Below are 22318 nucleotides of genomic sequence, written 5' to 3'. Positions count from 1 at the left end.
GTATAAAACTGATCATTCAGTTGTAATGATGGAACAATGCGCTAAGGATGGTTGTACAGCTTGACTGTGCCATTACGCCTGGCTTTTCTACAACAACCATAAGTGCCGTTACGCTCACTATTACTCATGCTTAATAATGTCTGAGTTGTGGAGCATATCTAGAGGAAGATCTCAAAGTGCATGATCTGTAGAGGAGAAAGAGGTAATGCCAACACTAGCTTAGTTAGACTCCAAATTTAGGGAAGATTAAATAGACAAAAGTTATTTAAAAAGGGATAAAAAGGAAAAAAAGCTTTAGAAGAGCCCAGTGTTTTATTTAACAAGAGGGCATCAATTCAAGCCAAAAATAATCAATTGCTGAAGATAAATTACAACTCCAAAAGCAGATTGTGCAGATAGGAAATGATACCACGGAGAACTCAACAATAATAGTGTAACTATAATGCAGAGTCTCTCAGGGAAACACTAAGCATGAAATACAATTACTGGAAACCAGACATGGCACGGAAGCATGATTTTCTTTTTTCATTTGGCATGATTAACTCAACTGGCACATTTTATGGAGCTATTTCTTTCCTTGATTAAATCCTTGAATAAAATGATCTCAATGTGAAGGTTTAAAATCAGAATGGCCTAAGATCTCGTGTTCCTACACTTTATTGCCAACTATACGAGCTTTGCAATATTTTTATCTCCATTCTGCACCAAACCCGCAATCGAGACCTTGTGGAATGGGCCTTCTCTTGCATCGTAATTCTAAAACCCTTTTCTATCATTCTGCCACTGAACACATGGACCAATAAAAGATTGCCAAAAAGTTTGAATTAATATTTATAATTAATAAACATGCAACTTTAGTGATATAAAAAGTAAGGAAAAAGTAAGACAAGATAAATGGTTAGAAAGGCTGAATCTCTATTAGCTATAAAAATTCAGTTTAATAACTGTTTAGGCAACTGCCATATGCATGGCCGGAACTAAATAAGCCTCTCCACTTAACTACATGCAACGGCTAGTAGGAAACCAAACAAATTACGGCTTTAAAGCAGAACTCAGAATCTAGTCACAAAGGATGCCCCCTCTTTAATTTGACCTTGGCCCACATTGTTTAAACGAGCAAAAGAGCTGCACGACAGTCAGAAAGAGGACAAGAATCGCTCCGAAGCCTCCAACTACCATCCACGGTTTTGAACCATACGCTTCCCAGAATTCGTTCCAAAGGCTTCTCAGAACAATAGAGCGCCGCGTCTTATAGCTGCTCAGATTTTCCCTCGTTTCTATGATGGATTTGCACTGTGGCCAGGAAATTGTGATGTTGGAGACGCTCAGCAATTGGGTGACCAGTTTAGTGGGCCAAAGATTACCAATTATGACACCCTCCTTTCTCAACACATCTACTCCCTCGCTTGTTTGGCACAGCTCATGCAGGAACTGACAATAAGCAGTCATTCTTTTCTTCTTGAACCCCGGAGAACATATCTCCAGGGCAATTAAATTCCTTGTATACACCTCCGAGTCCACATCCAATTTCAGCCGCACCAGAGTCAGAGTTTTACCCTCGTATTTAACGTCGTCCACAGTTTTTCCATCGGCCTCGAATCTGATTCCTCCGTTCTTCAATTCAACTGCAGATGGAAAGTTCAGCCACCATTTCTTACGTTGTTTGACATTCTCAGAACTTTTCCCGTCTGCTCGTCCAGAACATACGCAGTGACCACCTTTTGAACCTGCAAAACATGAACAATAATATTGAACGTTAATTTTCACTAATTCCTTTTCAGTACTTTCGGTTGGCAGGGCCCCAAGGCAGGAGTCGTGATAGATGTCCAGAATGTGCTTCCGTTTCTTTGATGCGTCCTCTGCACAGAACTCGAAAGGCCGATAGCAGATTCTCTCGAACATTTTCCTCAGCAATCTGTCAAGTTTCTCTTGGGCGCTCTCTTGGGAATTAGCGTTCATCTCCATAGTAAGAACATCTTCCAAGAGAAACAGCGGTATTTGATTGTCCAACTTGATCAAGTCCTTCATGATCTCCGCTTTAATCCAAGCATTCTCGGATACGGGCCCGAGGATTGGATGATGCTCTGGCAGAAACAAAAACTCATCTTGGAAGGATTCATCGTCTTCCAATCCGAAGAGGTGATTTCTGAAAAGCTCGAGAATGAAACAAGCATCCTGAGCCAACATCAAATGGAGCACGTCACCCTTGAATGATGTTTCTCTATAGTAGCACCGCTTTATATCCTCTTCCCTCCTCCTGATTCTCTCAATCACTTGTTCGAATTCAACGTCAGATTTCTTGGTTCCATACTGAATTCTAAAAACCTCTCTACGTGCTGCATCGCCTTTGAATGTTTCCATTCCCATGAGCCACTCTTTCCCGAAATGGTTAGGGCCGATAGAAACAATCTGAGGCACATAGGAATGCTCATTTTCTTTCAGCAAGGCCATGGATGTCCTGAATATGCACGGAGGCTTCTCATAAGACTTATTCTTCTGAGCCAGATACTCTTTGGCTTCTCTCATCCATTTATTCTCATCAAACTTCGACATTCTTTACAAGCTCATGAGATTATCTCACCGGAGAAGGAACATATCATGAAGTCAGAAATATATAATAATTACATGCACAGATTAAATTGTCCTTCAACTCTTCTATCCATTTTTCCTAGGGAGGGCATGTTCGAAGAGTCCAACAAAATATAAATTGAATCTATGGAACATGGGTAAATGCATATAACAGGTTAATATGAAAAATGCAATGGACTTCAATGAACTGACATTTCAACGCTTCTCCCGCATTTAGACTTTTGTTATGTGAAAGAGGACATTAAGTATCCATCAATTCTCCCATGACCATTCGTCCTGTCATTTATAAAAAGAAATATACGAGGTACAATTTAATAAATACAATTAGAAGAAAATGAATAGGAGAGGATTGACTCTGTGAAATTGAATTGCACTTTAAAACAAATATTAGCCGTCATTCACATGGTATTCACTTGGACCGATAATATACATATTTTTTAAAGAAAAGTATTTCGATTGGGTATCTAAGATCTATTTTAAATTATTAGTAAATATTCATATGAAAACGTGGTTGGGAGAAAGTCAAATAGATTCAGTACTACTGAAAATAAACAAATAGATTATGGTCTGCTAAGAGTTATTAGTCAAAGGAGGAAGGATGTCCGATCATCCGATCTATGTGAAGTCCAAGGCATCATTGTGACCAATCTAGAATCATTATCATCATTGGTTTTTTTCTCCATTGATCAAATATTTTATAGTGTTATACTAATGTTCTTATAATGGATTTCTACTTCATCAAATATAAATAATTTTGTTATTAGTATTTATACATATTTTGTACTTTACATATGACTAGCACAATTAAATATTATCATAATCAAATTATAGTGTATATTCTATCTATTGATTTCTAGAATAACAAAAATGAAGATATACAAGATCATTGCTCACAATGAAGATATTATTGTTCATATTAATAAAATTTGGTACTGTTCTTTTGATAATAAAGCTTGGAATAAGTAGTTGAATACTAATTGGAAAAGTCTTGTTGAGCCAAAAATTCAATGTTTTAAATGGCTGATGTTAACTGATAGACTTCAAATTAAAAGAGATGTTCAACATTCTGATTTATGTAATATTTGCAAGTTGCCTGATACGGGTAGACATATTTTGTTTGATTTCCTTTTTGCTAAAGAAATATGGAAACTTTTTGGTATTTATTAACATATTAATGTGAATATCGTTGAAATTGTTACTGGTCACATTAATGTTCTTAGTAAGGATGCTAATTTTTTCTGGAACATGTTGTCTTCTAACATTCTTTCGCAAATCTGGAAATGTAAGAATGAGGAGAACTACCAAGGTAAGCCAAGGGTTCTTATTGAATTTTTTCAAAAACTCACATATTTTAAATTCTTCTTGCAGGTTCAAACTACCATGATAATTGAAAAGGATAAATTAAGAAGGTTTCTTAAAGATGGGCAAGCTACTATCTTCTTTTACGAGCTGAAGTATGGCTATCAGTGGCATAGGACTCTTGATAATTTTTGGGTGTTTGAGCACACATGCTAGAAGCTGAACTAAGTGACTAGGAGGAACCATAATGCTAGAAAGGAGGAGATCTTTATGTTATCCCAGATCCAGGAGCGGAAGAGTATTGTTTGGATGGAAGGCCCACTCAGTTGGACCGCATGGGTGGATGCTTACTGTCATATTCTACACTAGATCTTTGCTGTTCGGTTCTTGTTGTATATGATTCATCCTAGTTGTATCATTGCTACTTTGGACTTGGTTTGAGGCTTTGCCTCTTTTATGATCCTCTGTGATCTATGTATTCCTTTTCTGATCTCTCTATAGCTAATAGAAATAAATAACAAAAATGTAAACACACTTCTAGTCATGGCTATTATATTATCTCTATCTATTTCCATTTCTATATATGTTATATGCTAATTAGTTTGATGATACACCTATTTGAAAAATATTCCTTCCCTTAACTATAACTTACATACGAATCTATTCATGATGTACTAACCTTTGTTAGGTTTTCATATAAATATTTGTCATCAAAGGCAAATAAGTTTATTTCCAAATAGGTTGGTGGTGTGAACTAGAACCCTAATTTTCAGCATCTTTTAGCAGCTAAAAAAATGAATTTATTAATTAGGAAAATATATCAATTCTTATTCCTAATAATATTTAAAAATTATAATCATAAACTTCATCTATTTCTACACATTTAATTAGCTTACTTGATTTTTAGATTCGAAATAATACTACCATTTTTATGTCATTGAAGGTGAATAATTAGACTTTTGTTAGCCTTGTCCTTTGTAAAAGGGTCACACAGGTTTGTGCTTTTACCCTAAAAATATAATCAATGCAATGATTATAGATTTTAAATATTATCCACACTTGTTGCATGACACTCCAAATGTGTGCAAGATGACTTCCTATTCCTAATGTGTAGGAAGTGATATCAATATTATGTCTAATGCTTGCACATGATTGAAAGATTAAATCTCATCACTTTGGCTTCGAAATCTACAAACTAAAAAAATGATGCACTCATATTCTATTGAAAGGGATTACTTAGATTCTTTATATGATTTATTTCTATATTCATATTCATAACAAGTGATGAGATCAAAATACATGTCTGTGCGCTCTATTTTTTATAATCTCCATCATGCTAGAGAAAGTTTAAACTACTTAAAGGTACGATTTTGTACAAAAACTAATAAGGCACGAATCAAGACAATATTTTAGGAGAAATCCATTTAAAGATGAAAGTAGGTCTTCTTGACACAACTAGAAAAACTACTCAAAGGCAACACTTAAGATACTCCTCTTGGTTCAATACTTGTTGACCTTATCAGGTCCTGAGACACTCCTAATTTTCACAATTTATAACTTCATATTTTTTGCAATGCATCACAGTCCATCAATAGAAAATTTCAAACTATATTAAAAAAAAAGTTTGGCAATATTTAGCAATCATTGAAAATTATTCTATTTGTCAATTTTTTTCTCAATGCCATATTTTTAATATCTACATGAAATGAATAAAAAATGATCAATGAACATAAGACATAACCTAAATTTCTAACTAATTATAGGAATTATCAATTAAAATAGTCTTTGACTATACATTTGTCCACTTTTGTCTAATTGAATAATAATGATGAGGTTTGATTTTAGAACATCGTCTATTTGGTGGGGTAGTAAAGTTCAATATCAACAAAGTCCTTCAAACTATTTTCTCTTTGAGAAAAGCTTATTTTCTATTTAATTCACGGATATAATTATTTGTGTATTTATAGCACTTAAATTCTCTTGACCATATTTATGGCAATATATTATGGTCAATTTTAGCCTACATAATATGTTTTAAGGAATATATATATATATATATATATATATATATATATATATATATATATATATATATATATATTTTAAAAATAGTTGAAATGGACATTTTATAAAGCTATGCACTACTCAACTAGGCATTTCTCTCATGGATTGGTGGCAGATCTCTATTTATCAATGTGATTTATTTTTAAAACATTACAATCTATTTTTTTAATTGTTTAGCTGGTGTAAAAGTGTTTCAATACTAGTCCACCCCCTCTTAGTATTGCCCATTCCTAGAAGTTGAATAATAGAAAATAATAAATATATATAGAGTAAAAGAGATAAGTTTTTCAAAACAACAAATTAATATGCTTCAAAATCATATAGGTAATTTGACTAGCCAATAGAATAAGAACATGATTTATATAGATAAAGTTTAAAGTCCAAAGAAAATTTTAAAATAAAAAATTGAAAACCCTTCTTTTAAATATATACTATTTCACTATTGTTGTTTCCATTATCATCTATTTGGGCATAATATTAGCTCTTGCAGGCATGTGATACCTAAAATACCTACTTTTGGTCACAAAGAAGCTTTTTTGACCTGGAATAATAATGTGTCAAAAATACTTTGTCAATGGACATGCTTTAGGTTAGTGTAAGTAAAGTCATGGTGTCACTAAACTATGCAAGCCAAACCTTGTGTCTAGCATAGCTCGAAATCATCGTTGTTTCAAATTGCTTAATTCACAAAAAAGATGCAACGTGGTTATTAGATAGTGGTTGCTTGCATCATGCATAATTAGAAAAAAAAATGAAAGTTTCAGGTTTTACAAGATGTTGATGATGGTTTTGTGAGATTCAATAATACTTTACATATTAGATACTATATCATGATATATTATATAGTATATAATATATTTAATAGATATTATAATGTATAAATAATATATACATTATTTAGTAGAACAAAATATGTATAATATGATATCACAGATATTGTTAAATATATTATATTTTATATATTTTATTTCATAATCTAATAGAGGATATATATTAACAAATATTATTTATTTTAATATATTTATATGTTAATTTGACACTGGCAGAATTATCCACAAAATTTATGCATTCCACTACCACTATCCTTTATTTTCTGCAAGTGAATAAGGATGAGAAAGACTTGGGCAAGGAAAGAAAGACTACCTGCTCCATCTATGAATTTATGGTGGAGGACTGGCTGAAGACACTTCTAGAAAAACCTATCAAAGAGGAGGGGGTGAATGTGAATAGGGATGAGGCTGAGGAAAAGGAGTATGTGGAACCTGAAAAGAATGAGGGAAAATAGCTTTGGCTTTTTTTTTTTGCTATTATGTTGTTAATCACTCTGAACTTGATGCTCGAGTTTTACTTTTTATATGTCTAAGTGTTGGAATGATAGCAGTAATAATTTTCTTTTCTATTGAAATGTTTTCCCATTTTATTTACTGGTTAGTAACATGACTGGTGGTATTGATACTTCTCTTTTGGAACTTCTTCTTCTTTTTTTTATGTATAACACTGGTATGAGTTAGATGATTATGAGGTAACCTCCAGCTGATCTTTGAACCTTTTTGTACTCCAGGGTCATCCCTTCATCCTTTTGGCTACTAGCTAATACTTTAAAAACATATATTATTTATTTATTATACTATTTACATAAATTTTTTAAATGAATATTTTTATTATTAACTATAAAATACAAAAAAGATGCAATGTGGTTATTAGATAGTGGTTGCTTGCATCATGCATAATTAGAAAAAAAATGAAAGTTTCAGGTTTTACAAGATGTTGATGATGGTTTTGTGAGATTCAATAATACTTTACATATTAGATACTATATCATGATATATTATATAGTATATAATATATTTAATAGATATTATAATGTATAAATAATGTATACATTATTTAGTAGAACAAAATATGTATAATATGATATCACAGATATTGTTAAATATATTATATTTTATATATTCTATTTCATAATCTAATAGAGGATATATATTAACAAATATTATTTATTTTAATATATTTATATGTTAATTTGACACTAGCGGAATTATCCACAAAATTTATGCATTCCACTACCACTATCCTTTATTTTCTGCAAGTGAATAAGGATGAGAAAGACTTGGGCAAGGAAAGAAAGACTACCTGCTCCATCTATGAATTTATGGTGGAGGACTGGTTGAAGACACTTCTAGAAAAACCTATCAAAGAGGAGGGGGTGAATGTGAATAGGGATGAGCCTGAGGAAAAGAAGTATGTGGAACCTGAAAAGAATGAGGGCAAATAGCTTTCGCTTTTTTTTTTTTTTGCTATTATGTTGTTAATCACTCTGAACTTGATGCTCGAGTTTTACTTTTTATGTATATGTCTAAGTGTTGGAATGATAGCAGTAATAATTTTCTTTTCTATTGAAATGTTTTCCCATTTTATTTGCTGGTTAGTAACATGACTGGTGGTATTGATAGTTCTCTTTTGGAACTTCTTCTTTTTTTTTTTTTTTATGTATAACATTGGTATGAGTTAGATGATTATGAGGTAACCTCCAGCTGATCTTTGAACCTTTTTGTACTCCAGGGTCATCCCTTCATCCTTTTGGCTACTAGCTAATACTTTAAAAACATATATTATTTATTTATTATACTATTTACATAAATTTGTTAAATGAATATTTTTATTATTAACTATAAAATACAAAAACGATGCAATGTGGTTATTAGATAGTGGTTGCTTGCATCATTCATAATTAGAAAAAAAATGAAAGTTTCAGGTTTTACAAGATGTTGATGATGGTTTTGTGAGATTCAATAATACTTTACATATTAGATACTATATCGTGATATATTATATAGTATATAATATATTTAATAGATATTATAATGTATAAACAATGTATAAATTATTTAGTAGAACAAAATATGTATAATATGATATCACAGATATTGTTAAATATATTATATTTTATATATTCTATTTCATAATCTAATAGAGGATATATATTAACAAATATTATTTATTTTAATATATTTAGATGTTAATTTGACACTAGCGGAATTATCCACAAAATTTATGCATTCCACTACCACTATCCTTTATTTTCTGCAAGTGAATAAGGATGAGAAAGACTTGTGGCAAGGAAAGAAAGACTACCTGCTCCATCTATGAATTTATAGTGGAGGACTGGCTGAAGACACTTCTGGAAAAACCTATCAAAGAGGAGGGGGTGAATGTGAATAGGGATGAGCCTAAGGAAAAGAAGTATGAGGAACCTGAAAAGAATGAGGGCAACTAGCTTTGGCTTTTTTTTTCTTTTTTTTTCGCTATTATATTGTTAATCACTTTGAACTTGATGCTCGAGTTTTACTTTTTATGTATATGTCTAAGTGTTGGAATGATAGCAGTAATAATTTTCTTTGCTATTGAAATGTTTTCCCATTTTATTTACTGGTTAGTAACATGACTGGTGGTATTGATAGTTCTATTTTGGAACTTCTTCTTCTTTTTTTATGTATAACACTGGTATGAGTTAGATGATTATGAGGTAACCTCCAGCTGATCTTTGAACCTTTTTGTACTCCAGGGTCATCCCTTCATCCTTTTGGCTACTAGCTAATACTTTAAAAACATATATTATTTATTTATTATACTATTTACATAAATTTGTTAAATGAATATTTTTATTATTAACTATAAAATACAAAAACGATGCAATGTGGTTATTAGATAGTGGTTGCTTGCATCATGCATAATTAGAAAAAAAATGAAAGTTTCAGGTTTTACAAGATGTTGATGATGGTTTTGTGAGATTCAATAATACTTTACATATTAGATACTATATCATGATATATTATATAGTATATAATATATTTAATAGATATTATAATGTATAAATAATGTATACATTATTTAGTAGAACAAAATATGTATAATATGATATCACAGATATTGTTAAATATATTATATTTTATATATTCTATTTCATAATCTAATAGAGGATATATATTAACAAATATTATTTATTTTAATATATTTATATGTTAATTTGACACTAGCGGAATTATCCACAAAATTTATGCATTCCACTACCACTATCCTTTATTTTCTGCAAGTGAATAAGGATGAGAAAGACTTGGGAAAGGAAAGAAAGACTACCTGCTCCATCTATGAATTTATGGTGGAGGACTAGCTGAAGACACTTCTGGAAAAACCTATCAAAGAGGAGGGGGTGAATGTGAATAGGGATGAGCCTGAGGAAAAGAAGTATGAGGAACCTGAAAAGAATGAGGGCAACTAGCTTTGGCTTTTTTTTTCTTTTTTTTTTGCTATTATGTTGTTAATCACTCTGAACTTGATGCTCGAGTTTTACTTTTTATGTATATGTCTAAGTGTTGGAATGATAGCAGTAATAATTTTCTTTGCTATTGAAATGTTTTCCCATTTTATTTACTGGTTAGTAACATGACTGGTGGTATTGATAGTTCTGTTTTGGAACTTCTTCTTCTTTTTTTATGTATAACACTGGTATGAGTTAGATGATTATGAGGTAACCTCCAGCTGATCTTTGAACCTTTTTGTACTCCAGGGTCATCCCTTCATCCTTTTGGCTACTAGCTAATACTTTAAAAACATATATTATTTATTTATTATACTATTTACATAAATTTGTTAAATGAATATTTTTATTATTAACTATAAAATACAAAATTTAATCATAAATAAAATATAAATAAATCAAAAAATATTCGTGAACAATTCTAATTCAAAAAATATAAAAAATATTAATCAACATATCAAAAATTCGACTTAAAAAAATGTCATTTTTGAAATTAAATTGTAACAAAAAATGGGGGTTGGCACATAAAACAAAATGATATAGAATAGATACATGTTAGATAAAGACATATTAACCCACCACCCTTCTTAATTTCAAAAATCCTCACATCAAAGTGTCCCAAAATCTAACCATCACTAAGAAACTATGAGTAGTCATAAAAATAATATATACACAACCGATATTAATAGTATGTCCATTAAAGCACCGTGAACAAAAACCACATGGGTTGAGTGCCAAATTAAGAAACATAACAAAAAAATAAAGCAAGAAGGAGACCTATGTCTCCTTATTCTTCTCAATTCCCTCTGGTTTGTCTAACAATAGTCGCAACCAATCATCCACTAGGAAACTCTAAAGAGAACTTATGGTTTTCACCCCTATTGCAACAATAAGGTCTTCTTTCTCAACATGTTGAAGGTGAAGAGTCGAAACCGTGAAGTGCATAAACCTGATTGGTAACTTGGCCACATTACCTAATCTTCGTTCACTAATATCTTTCCTCTCCTCTAGTTTCTTGAAAATCCTCCTCTTAATAGCCACAAAATCCTCACCATGTTTCTAGTTAGCGTCTTTAGGGGTCCCCTGAGGTTCCTTATCCTGGATCTATTTTCCTTTTCCATGCTGATGATGAGGAGAGGTGAGAAATTCTTTTAAAAAATTGTTTACAAACATCTATATATTTTATACTCTCCAAATCTAGTATCTTATAATTATTAGATACCCCCTTTTTTTCGTATACTCGATTTAGTTTGAATACCTCACAAGGATAAGAATTTTCTTCGGGTTTTTGCTTTGGGAGACAACAGGTACACGATTAACCCCAAATTGTTTTTTTTCCTTATTTTTTATTTTCCAAACTTTGGCTAAGTAGCTAATGACCTTTTTAACCTGGTAATGAAACAAAAAAGGGTTCCTTATGGAGAAGATCAACTTTCCATTGATATAATTTTTGTCAAATTCAAGTTCAAGAAGTAATTATTACTTATTTTGTAATTGAGTTACCTTTGAAGTCATGATTGATAAATTGATCAAAAAATAGTAGTAACTTTCAAATGATATAACCTTTTTGCAATACAAAATATGTCTTACATTCTATGTTTCACATACTATAAGAAAATAAAAATTCAATTTTATAAAGTTCATCAAAAGTTAAGGTGGCGAGACACAAGATTTATTTTTATTATGAAATTTTTTTATTAAATTTGTTTTAAAAATTACTTGGGAAAAACTACAAAAAAAAACGTGTCATATCTAGGCAAGGATCTACTATGTATATCTAAATATTGTTAAAAAAATCATGATTTGATTATGATTAATATGGCTAGACATACACATTTTTTTAATCCCTTTCTTAAAATTTTTGTATTGCTACATTCAAATACATTTTTCACTACTTAGATTAATTTAATTTTTTAGAAAAAAGGCTAGTTATTTAGAAACTACATTCATTTTGTTACATATTCTATTCTTTAAACATTTTCCCATAAGGTTGATAATGTGTTCAACTTTTTATTTCAAGTTGACTAACATCAATTTTCTTTTTTTCATTGCCACTTATGACCACAGCTTGGTATCATGATCCTTCACATACCCAAAAAACAATTGAAAAAAAACTATATATTCCAACAAAAAACATTGCTCTAACTTAGAAAGTTAGCTAACAGAAATATTTGCAACAAACAATTTTGAAAATCATTCTACACATAATAATGGTGTGATAATTCTATACTTTTAAATAAGTATTTAATTCTATCTTTAAAAATTATTATACATGACATCATAAATGATAATTGTGAAACGTGTTGATTGTCATATACATTTACATATATGGAATTTATAGTAAATATTCTCCCAAATTGATAGTTTAGTTCATCTTCCAATTATTTATGCGTAGATGTTATAATTGTTTTTAAGTGAAGAGCTAGCATAAAATGGTGATTTTAGTGATTTTACTCAAGGTTATCTGATAACTAATATTTAATATTTTGACAATTTAATAATATTTAAAAGATTTTGATTGGGCAATTGTACCATCCTAATACTATTTATTTTATAAGAGAATTAGTTGTACATTGTAATAATTCAATCTTATCAATTGAAGCATTTATTCAATCATTTTGACCTCATTTTTATAGAAGGTCCTAGTAGCCCATTCTTGATTTATTTATTTCTTTAATTAGAACAACATCACTTGTTGTAGGTTCATCATGTTAACTTACAATATTCTTTTTGGTTTAAAATATACAAACTTATATTCTTTGTTCTAACTAATTCTTAATTAAAACTTCCCTATTGTGATTGGTTAGATTTAAAGAAAGAATCTACAACACAGTAGTAAATTGTGAACCTCTTATATAGTAAGTCTTGAATTTGGACAATTTGAATTAGAAGAATAGAACCAAAAGAGGAAAAAAATAAAAAAATAAAATCATAAATCTGTTAGCTGAATCAAGTTCACTGCTCCATTTGAATTAGCGTTTTACACTCAAAGTAGATTTTTCTTTATAGAAAGGCAACCGGAATTACATACTGCAATGTTTTCAATTGCGACAAAAGAAAATACTTGCGTTGAAACATGTTTAACACTTTATTGGGAAGTTCCCCTTAGCGGTGTACACAAGCACGCACACACACGCAAGAACAGTGAAAGCCACGTATAACCCTGTGAGGAGTGCTGCAGGAGACACATTGTTTTCCTGGAAAAGATACATCATAATAAATCTCTTATCATGCAACAGAAACAATGAACACGGTTGACATATAAGAAAAGTATAAATTGGGGAAAATTGAGGCAAGATTGAATTACTCATAGAATCAAAGAGCTTTCTTCACCATAGAGAAAGATGTAATTGACAAGAAAGAAGCTTGTTTGCTTGAAATGCTAGGGGATGAAAATATGGGCTGTATATATAGACTATCAGAGAGTTAATACGTATTTGTAGGACATGGAAATTACTAGTCAACCGTCCAAAAAAAATTGAAACAATAGTGTATTTTATATTGGACTTGTACGTTAACATAAAAAATATAATAACATTAAAGAATTATTAAGTAGTAGGTGGAAAAAAACTCTATAAAAATGGTTTAATAGTTTAGTTAAAGAGAAACTCTCACAACCACCAACTCACCATCATGTTGCATAGGCTGACCACCATTTATTGATGCATGTGTAGCTATACTACTCTAGCTGAGCTAATGAGAAAACATTAAACTAGATTGGATTTTGTATTCAAACAAAAAGTTTATAATAAAATTAAATTAAGGTTAAATAATTATTAAGTAGTTGAAATTTTTTAAATATAATTTCATTTTATTTTCATAGTGGTTGATCTAGTGAGAAAATACTAAAATATTGTGAATTTGGTATTTATATGAAACACTATCAAAATATTTTAGTTATAGGGAATCTTGAAAAGTCAAAAATTCAACTTTCATATTGCATGTTCTCACCAACATAAATCTATAGCTACAAACTTAAACAATTGTATGTTAAAGTTTAAATCTAGAACCAACTTTACTCTTTCACAACTAGTTGAAATTTGCTAATCTAGATGTAAAATGTATTATGTAATGGAATGTTATATAATACTACAAAACCTAATCTCAATTTAATCTTAATATCTATTAAAGAAGTGACACTCATGGCATGTAGTTACATAATATTTCGGTAGATTAATGTATAACATGAAGTATTTAAAAGTAGAATACCATAGAAACTTAATGAGAAAAAAGTTCACCCTTCATCAAAATACAAAATTTTCACTTATTTCCTAGAAAACAAAAGAAGTAATGAGCACGTTTCTCAAGTTCGTTGGAGTAAAATAAAAAGGAAAGGACCAAAAATAAATAAGGGAAAAATGATAATGAAAGGAGAAGGGGATTAACAATTAATGAATGAGAAATAAGAATATCATATACCACATTTGATGTACTTAATTACTAGAGATATATATACTTGACATAACTAAAATGTTCATGCCAAACTTTACACTAAGAATCTACTGGGTAGTATAATAAACTCTCGGATGAATCAAATTAGTGACACAAATCATCTAAACTCATGGTTAATTATAAAAAAATGAGATAACTATCTTTACAATATGAAGATCATCAACACACATGATATGGTGAAAAATAATCTCTACAAACAAATCACCTAGTATATATGTAGATTTTTTAAAGATATAGTGGTCACAAAGAGAATTCTTAGAGATACATATATGCACGCACACATGCGCGCACGCGCACACGAGCACGTGCGCACACACACACACACACACAAAATCTAGCCTCAAAATTAAAACTGGTGAAGAGTTATTGACTACAAATTGATAATTACTATTATAGAAAAGAGACTCAAGTGGATAAGACAAAACATCTTGGAATCATAGGCTCTATAGTTTATAATTCCTATTTGTATTCAAGGTAATGCTATTCTTGAGATGAATTATGCTAGCTCTACAATGACAATTTCCACATAACCTAGAGGAGAAATATATGCAAAAACTCATTCAAATTTCATCTATAAAAGAACAAAAAATGTAACACAAAAAATAACACAAGATATACACTAGAAAAACCCCCAAGATGGAGAAACATAATGTCCAAAAACATCCATCACTTTTTCATTATTCAACACATGAATTCTTTACAACATATTCATAGTCCTATATGATTATTTATGAAACACTTGACATATCTACAATAACTTCATATGAGCATGCTACCACACATACCATTCAATAATGGAAAATATTACAAATCAAAGATATTATATTTTCACAACTATAGGGATGCAGTACAAGTCTCTAATCTAGGAGCATCCACTACAACCTCACAAATGCTAAGCAAGAGATGGTCATGAACCATTAGTTAGAATGACTAGTTAGTAAAACATAAGAAGCTACACTTGAGTTTTCTTTTATAGATACAACCTCATATAAAGAAAATGTGTTGTATTCGTAAAGGGTGTAACTAAACTCTAGAATTATAAAATTATTAAAAAATCATCTAATATTGGTTACATAGTGTAACATATTAAATTGGAATAACTTCAATTTAATGATGTTTTAACCCCTATTTAGTGTGATTTAATGCTAGGTTTTAATTTAATTTGTACTTCCCTCTTTCTTCTCTTCTTACTTTATTTATTTTAGAAAAATTTGGGGTAGAACCTAATAGATCCTTCGTTGTGCTCCTCTTTTATGGTATAATGATCAAGGTAGAACCTATCCACTTGGGTTCATCCTTCCCTTTATTCAAACAATGAGAATATCTTTCCTGAATCAAAATGTGGATTTTGTCTCTGATTTCCAAAGTCATTACCTATTTTGGGACTCCAAGGGAATCCTAGAGATTTTGGGACATAGTAAATAGTGATACAGTGTGTCTCTGCTAGGGATCCATTTTTGTATCCCCTCCTTGGGTCTTGTGTTTGAAATGAAAAATTATATACTATAGAAAATTGTAAAATTGAGAAAACTCACATGAAATAATATTTACATGGAAAAACCTACAAAAATTATACACTAGTAAATGACTGCAAGCCAATCTATAAACTCTTATTACTCAAGAATTTTACAATTGAAAAACTATTCAAATGTATGAACAATAATGACTTTGTGTTGTAGATAAGAATGAAGTTCCAAAGTTTGAAATATATGCCACTTACTAAATTTAGTAAGTATGATTCATAGAAGTACATGTTAGACACTTGTTTAAATTACTCCTTTAGGCAAGATACCTAAACAACTTACTATTTATAGTAAGTCAACTCATACAAAGTTACTACATGAGAATTAGTGATAACCCAAGACATTTTGATGAATCAACCACAACTAGATGAGAAAATGATGACTTTAGATTCCAACATTCTCCCACTTGAATTAAATTATTAAAAAAATGAAATTACTTAGTTAAGAGTGTTGGATACAATTGGCTAATTGTGTGTTGTCTTTGCTATTACATGAATGTCATATCAATTGGCCAACAGTGTTTACTGAGCTCACTTGGTTAGTGTTAGCTAAGGTTTTGGAACCCTAAATATTTCCCCTCTTAGCTCAACAACATGAGAAATTAGAAACCTTTAAAATTTACAAATTATTTTGAATTTATATTATTTAATTCTTTAATGAATTAAATATATTCAAGTTAAATGCAAAGTCATTAATTATTAAACCATTACTCTAATTTCTCATATGATTAATTCTATAACGAATTAATTATAATATGAGGGTGAAAGTAGAGGAATTATATTTGGAAAAGAAAGATTTAAAATAATTAATTCTTTTTTAAAAGGAATTAATTATTATTATTGTAATTAGTATTGGTAGGGTAAATTGGAAAGAGATTTTAAAAATGATTAATTCTTTAAAGAATTAATTATTATTGTAATAGGGCGGATTCTTATGAAAAGTTGTACGGGATTGAAAATAGATTTTAAAGAAAAGAAGTTAGGGTAGTTGAGAAATGACTTGGGGTAGGATTTCTTTAAAAATAGGAAATTCTATTGTAAATGGGTTCCTCACATTTTGAAGGAGTCTGCACTCCTGAAGGTAAGGGAAGACAATTTAGTTTTTTTCAATCTTGCATCAAAAAGGTTCATCCCTCCATAGAATATTAAGTCAAAACTATTTCTTCCTAAGTATTCTATGCTTTAAAACTTTGAATATATTTTCTAAAATTGTGGCAAAGTATATAAAATTCTACAGTTTTATATGTTATGTTAAACTTTTTGTAGTAGATACTATTGTTTACTCTACTGTGATTCATGTTCTTGTGGATATTAATTACATGTGAAAGTTTACCTTTCCTTTGTTGCATATTGGAAATGTATTTTGGAGTTTAAAGGTTCTTAGGGAGGAGGTTAAAATTGTCCATCTATTGCTTATTTTAATATTCAGTCATGTTGATGAATGGATGTTAGCATTCCTTCATTGCCTTCTAGGTTAAAGGCATAACCAGAAAATCATTTATTGTAAATCAAAAGGAGGGAGTTGTACCTTCATTTCAAAATTCAGAGAGCACTTGACAAGATAATTGCAAGTGATTCTATTGTTAGTTTCAGAGTTTATCTTTCTTTTGGGTATTCAAGAGTCAATTGTAAAGGTGTTTTTGGAGAGGACAAATCTGTTTACTAATAGTTAGCAAGACAATTTTCCTTGTCTACTAAGCATTCCTGGAGATTACTTTGCGAAGATAGTGTCCACCAAGGTCACTCGGGCATTGATGGAAATTATGATAGAAAGTAGTGTTAACCAAGCTCTCATGGTTAATGAAAGAAAAATTGGTCAGAGTTAATGTTCACCAAGTTCACTCGATTGCCAAAGGATTTTGCAAGTTTGTAATGTTAACCAAGCATCTGTTGGTTAACATCGGAAATCATTTTAGGATCAGTGTTTACCAAGCAAGGTCGGCCAATGAAGGATTTTGTTAATTTGAGAAATGAAGTTTAATTATTTCAAGTATTGATTCTAGCCAATTGTGGTAATGATTATTGGTGATTGTAAGTTGTAAATGAGCCAACTTTATTATTTGAATTGTATAAATATAAAGTCAAGTTGAGATTCTAATGTATGAGTGAGTACACAAGTGTATTGATTAAAGAGGAAAGCGTGAACAAATTTGAAAGATGGTCAGATATCCTTGAGGAGTAGCAAAGTTATATTCAATTAGGAAGGATCTAGTGTGAAGCAAAATATAGATCTATAATCAGCAATTCAGTTGCATCTCATTCAGGTCATTTCATTGTTACCTTCTCACCATTGTAGTAGTGATTCCAAAATCTCTTAGCAGAGTTGGTTTAACAACTAGTTTTAAATCCTTTAACAAGGTGACATTTCCTTTGAATTGTTCTAAACACCTCTTGCAAGGCCACTCTTAATAGGGTGATTAAATCCTCTAATAAGGTCACACCTAATAGTGTGTTTTGTAACCTTTAACTAGGTTGGCTCCTAATAGGGCTCACTTCAGAAGAGTGAAAATCAGTAGCTAGTTACTTGGTGGTTTTTTCCATATTGGGTTTCCACATTAAATCTGGTGTCTCATGTGTTCATGTTATTTCTTTTACACTTGCATGTTTATTGGTGAATTAACATTTAGTCAGTTCATTTCAGTTGCTACCAAGCTAGTCAGACAAATTACAATTTAGGACGAGCTTCATAGCATCTACCAAGCAATTGAGACAGTTTATAGTATTTCCCAAATGTAGTAGAATCTATTGAGCTCTCTAGTATAAGTAATGAAGATCTTAGTGTTAACCGAGCTTTATAGTGTTAACCAAGTATATCAGTGTCTATTGAGCTTGAAGTATTTTAACAAAGTGAATTTATTGTTGACAAAGCCATGTAGTGTGAACCGAGTGACTCAGTATCTACTAAGTTTCATAGTGTTCACCAAGTCATACAACGTTGACTAAGTTCCTACTACTCAAAGTGATCAGTATCGATAGAGCTTCAATGTCAACGGAGTGCCTGAGTATGTCAAGTGTTCATAGTATTTTCTGAGTGTTAGAACATCACTGAGTTGTCTTTAGAACCTGAGTTATAGTAGTGAGCTGACTTTCTGAGTTATGATGAAATGGGTGTTGTAGCCAACTCCAAAAGGTAATTAAGTAGATTGATATATATGTAGAACATTATATCATATCCAAATGTAGAATGTATGTGAACAAGTAAGAAGTAGATGACTATGGATTAAAGAAGGCTACAAGTAGTATAAGGAAAAGAAGATACTTATCTATCATAGTCAGGTGATCATTATAATTCGAGGAATCTCATTCAACAAATCAAAGTTATAGATCAGAGATCAATCACTAGTTCATCTTAACAGATGCATCAGTCATATCATTTCACAAGATGGACTTAATAGTCTCATTCCAAATCTCCTAATAGAGTTCCCAACATTCTAGCTCCATTTATCGAGCCACTTAGATATTTTTTTGAGGATATATTAAAGGACATTTATCTCCTCTCAAATGAAAGATTCAACACACCTATTATCCCACCTCCATTGGAGACTCGATTTCAAGCTTCTCATGCTTTCTCCTTTGAGCATCAACTAAGACTTTTCACTTTACCTTACATTGAGGGGTTTGATCCTCCTTGTCCATTGCCTATGTTTCTCCCAGATTGAAGCTATTTGGTATGATCATTTACACATGTGAGTTATACCATTATGTGGGGGCTATGGTGTCTCAAGCCTCTATCATGGGGGGTTTTCAATGTACTTATGGTTTTGAGAGAGTCTCTTGAGACATATTATTTTTACTTCCTTTCTATCTCTTTTTAGAGTAGGGTTTTTCCCATTGGGTTTTCTTTATTTCTCTATTTGATAGAGATTTGGTTGTGATTGGGTACCTCAACAGGGCTTGTTGCTGAGACTGAAGTTTTCTTTCAGCAAATTTTACATATATATATATATATATATATATATATATATATATATATATATATATATATATATATATATATATATATATATATATATATATATATATATATATATATATATATATATATATATATATATATATATATATATATATATATATATATATATATATATATATATATATATATATATATATATTTGCATTATTTCTATAGTACAAAAGTATTTTAATTTCCTATAGGATAATTGGTAATAACCAATTCACCCCCCTCTTAGTTATCTAACATGGGGATGTTGGAACTATGGACACACAATGCATGATAAGAATTTTAGCCACAATTTTCAGACTTAAAGACTTCAAAACATTCCCAAACCTTATTCTAACTCTCACAAATCATGATACAATCACTAAGGTCATAGATTCAAAACAATTTTACAAACACTTATAGAAATTGAAAAAAATTCATGCTTGTTGGTCCTGCAAAATAGTCACAAAAATTCATTAATAAACTTTACCACAATTCACATAAAGCCAATCCATCAAGCATGAATTTAGACAACCTAATGGGGGAAAATCATAGTCAATTTTCATGAAGATCCAATAGTTAAATTTAGAGTTATGGCCATTATACCAAAATTGGGAATGGCTATGGACTCTAACTAGGACAACATGTTATCTTTTTGTTTGCAGAAGGTGCAAAAAACAGTAGTATGATTTCTATTTTCACTTATTTGGTATACCAACACCATGAAAGCATTTCCACAATTACATGCATGAAATGAATAATGAAAATAGTTGAATTTTAGAAGAGTTTTATCCTCACTTCACTTGTTAGCACAGTCACAAGATTAATGATAGTTACCATCAATGGAAAAAATGACTACATTTTGAGACTTAGCCACATGAAACATTGATGATTTAGGGTTCCTTGACCTTGTCTAAATATGATTCAACACTTGTCCAAGCAACCCACCATACATACATACACATAAAAAAAATTCTTCTCATGATTGATACATAGATATATCAATCACTTAAATAATTAAAATCCATATGACTCCACCTCCATTTCTCTTGCACTTGTGAGAAAAAAAATTATACATGAAAATTTATTGTATCCAAAAATTAACTCAATCTACCACATAACAAATAGTTCTATATTTTTTCAATCTTAGGTTATCCTACGTAGATATTTTTTTAATATTTATTCACAAAAATATGACATTCTCATCAACAAGTTGGATACAAAATCAATCTCCCAAATACTACACCTTATTTTGTTACAACATATAAAATCTCCTTCATCTCTTTTTTCTTCAGTTCAAAAGCCTTTATCCATCTCTAGTTCACAAATCTTCATAAATCCCTTGGATTCTAACCCTTCTATTTTGGATTTCCAACAAAATAAAAATATTATCATAACTACAAATAAAATTGAGATGAGAGAGAGCTTTTTAGAAGCCACAAAAAAATCAGGATTAATTTTGTTTAAAGATTATTTTTCCCATTACCATTTTTAGTGTGCACTAATAAGAATATAAATAAATAACATTTATCAAATTTTAGTAAACTTCAAGTCTTAAAAAAATGTAAAATATGATTGATACAGGTCAAATGAATTTTTAATTTTTTCATGTAATCGATGCAATAATTACATGCCATGAGCAGATCCATAAACAAGGGAATATAGATAATGGTTGAGAAACATTTTGGTAAATAATAATAGCATAGGCCACACAAAATGTCATGTTAGCATAGTAATAAATCTCAATTTGGGACATTACCATTTGATAGCCTTCACTATACTACAACTTATTGTGGACTAGCATACGTAAAATCTTTATTTATTTATTTTTGTAAATTAAGGTGAGAGATATTTAATTTCAAGATATAAACAGCTCACAAATATAAATAAATCTTCAAATTATGTATTAAAAAAGTATGAAGGTTGTAAATAAACCAAAAATACGATTACTAAAAATTTTTATTCACAAATTTATATCTACCATATACATCAAATGCATAAGCTCCAACATTTTTGTATGATATGAAGGCTCCATTACTCAAAGTTTGGATGTGCTAACTTGCACATATCCAAGTATTTTATTTGAAATATTTGAAACTATTTCAGTTGGAAGAAAATGCATAGAGGAAAA

At 30.4% G+C, this 22318-nt stretch overlaps 1 protein-coding gene across 1 annotated transcript; it reads right to left on the bottom strand.

Annotated features, from left to right (window-relative positions):
* Positions 1-1083: 1083 nt before the first annotated feature.
* On the bottom strand, positions 1084-2553 carry LOC149559389 (putative UPF0481 protein At3g02645). Its single transcript, XM_089831412.1, has one exon. The coding sequence runs from the start codon at positions 2551-2553 to the stop codon at positions 1084-1086; it is 1470 nt and encodes a 489-aa protein (XP_089687538.1).
* Between the last annotated feature and the right edge of the window lie 19765 nt (positions 2554-22318).

Source organism: Cupressus sempervirens, chromosome 5 (assembly GCF_028749045.1).
Source record: "Cupressus sempervirens isolate cs-2001-9-10 chromosome 5, ASM2874904v1, whole genome shotgun sequence".
NCBI lineage: Eukaryota > Viridiplantae > Streptophyta > Pinopsida > Cupressales > Cupressaceae > Cupressus > Cupressus sempervirens.
Note: the sequence above shows the minus strand (reverse complement) of the source record. Positions and strands in the feature narration are given on the sequence as shown.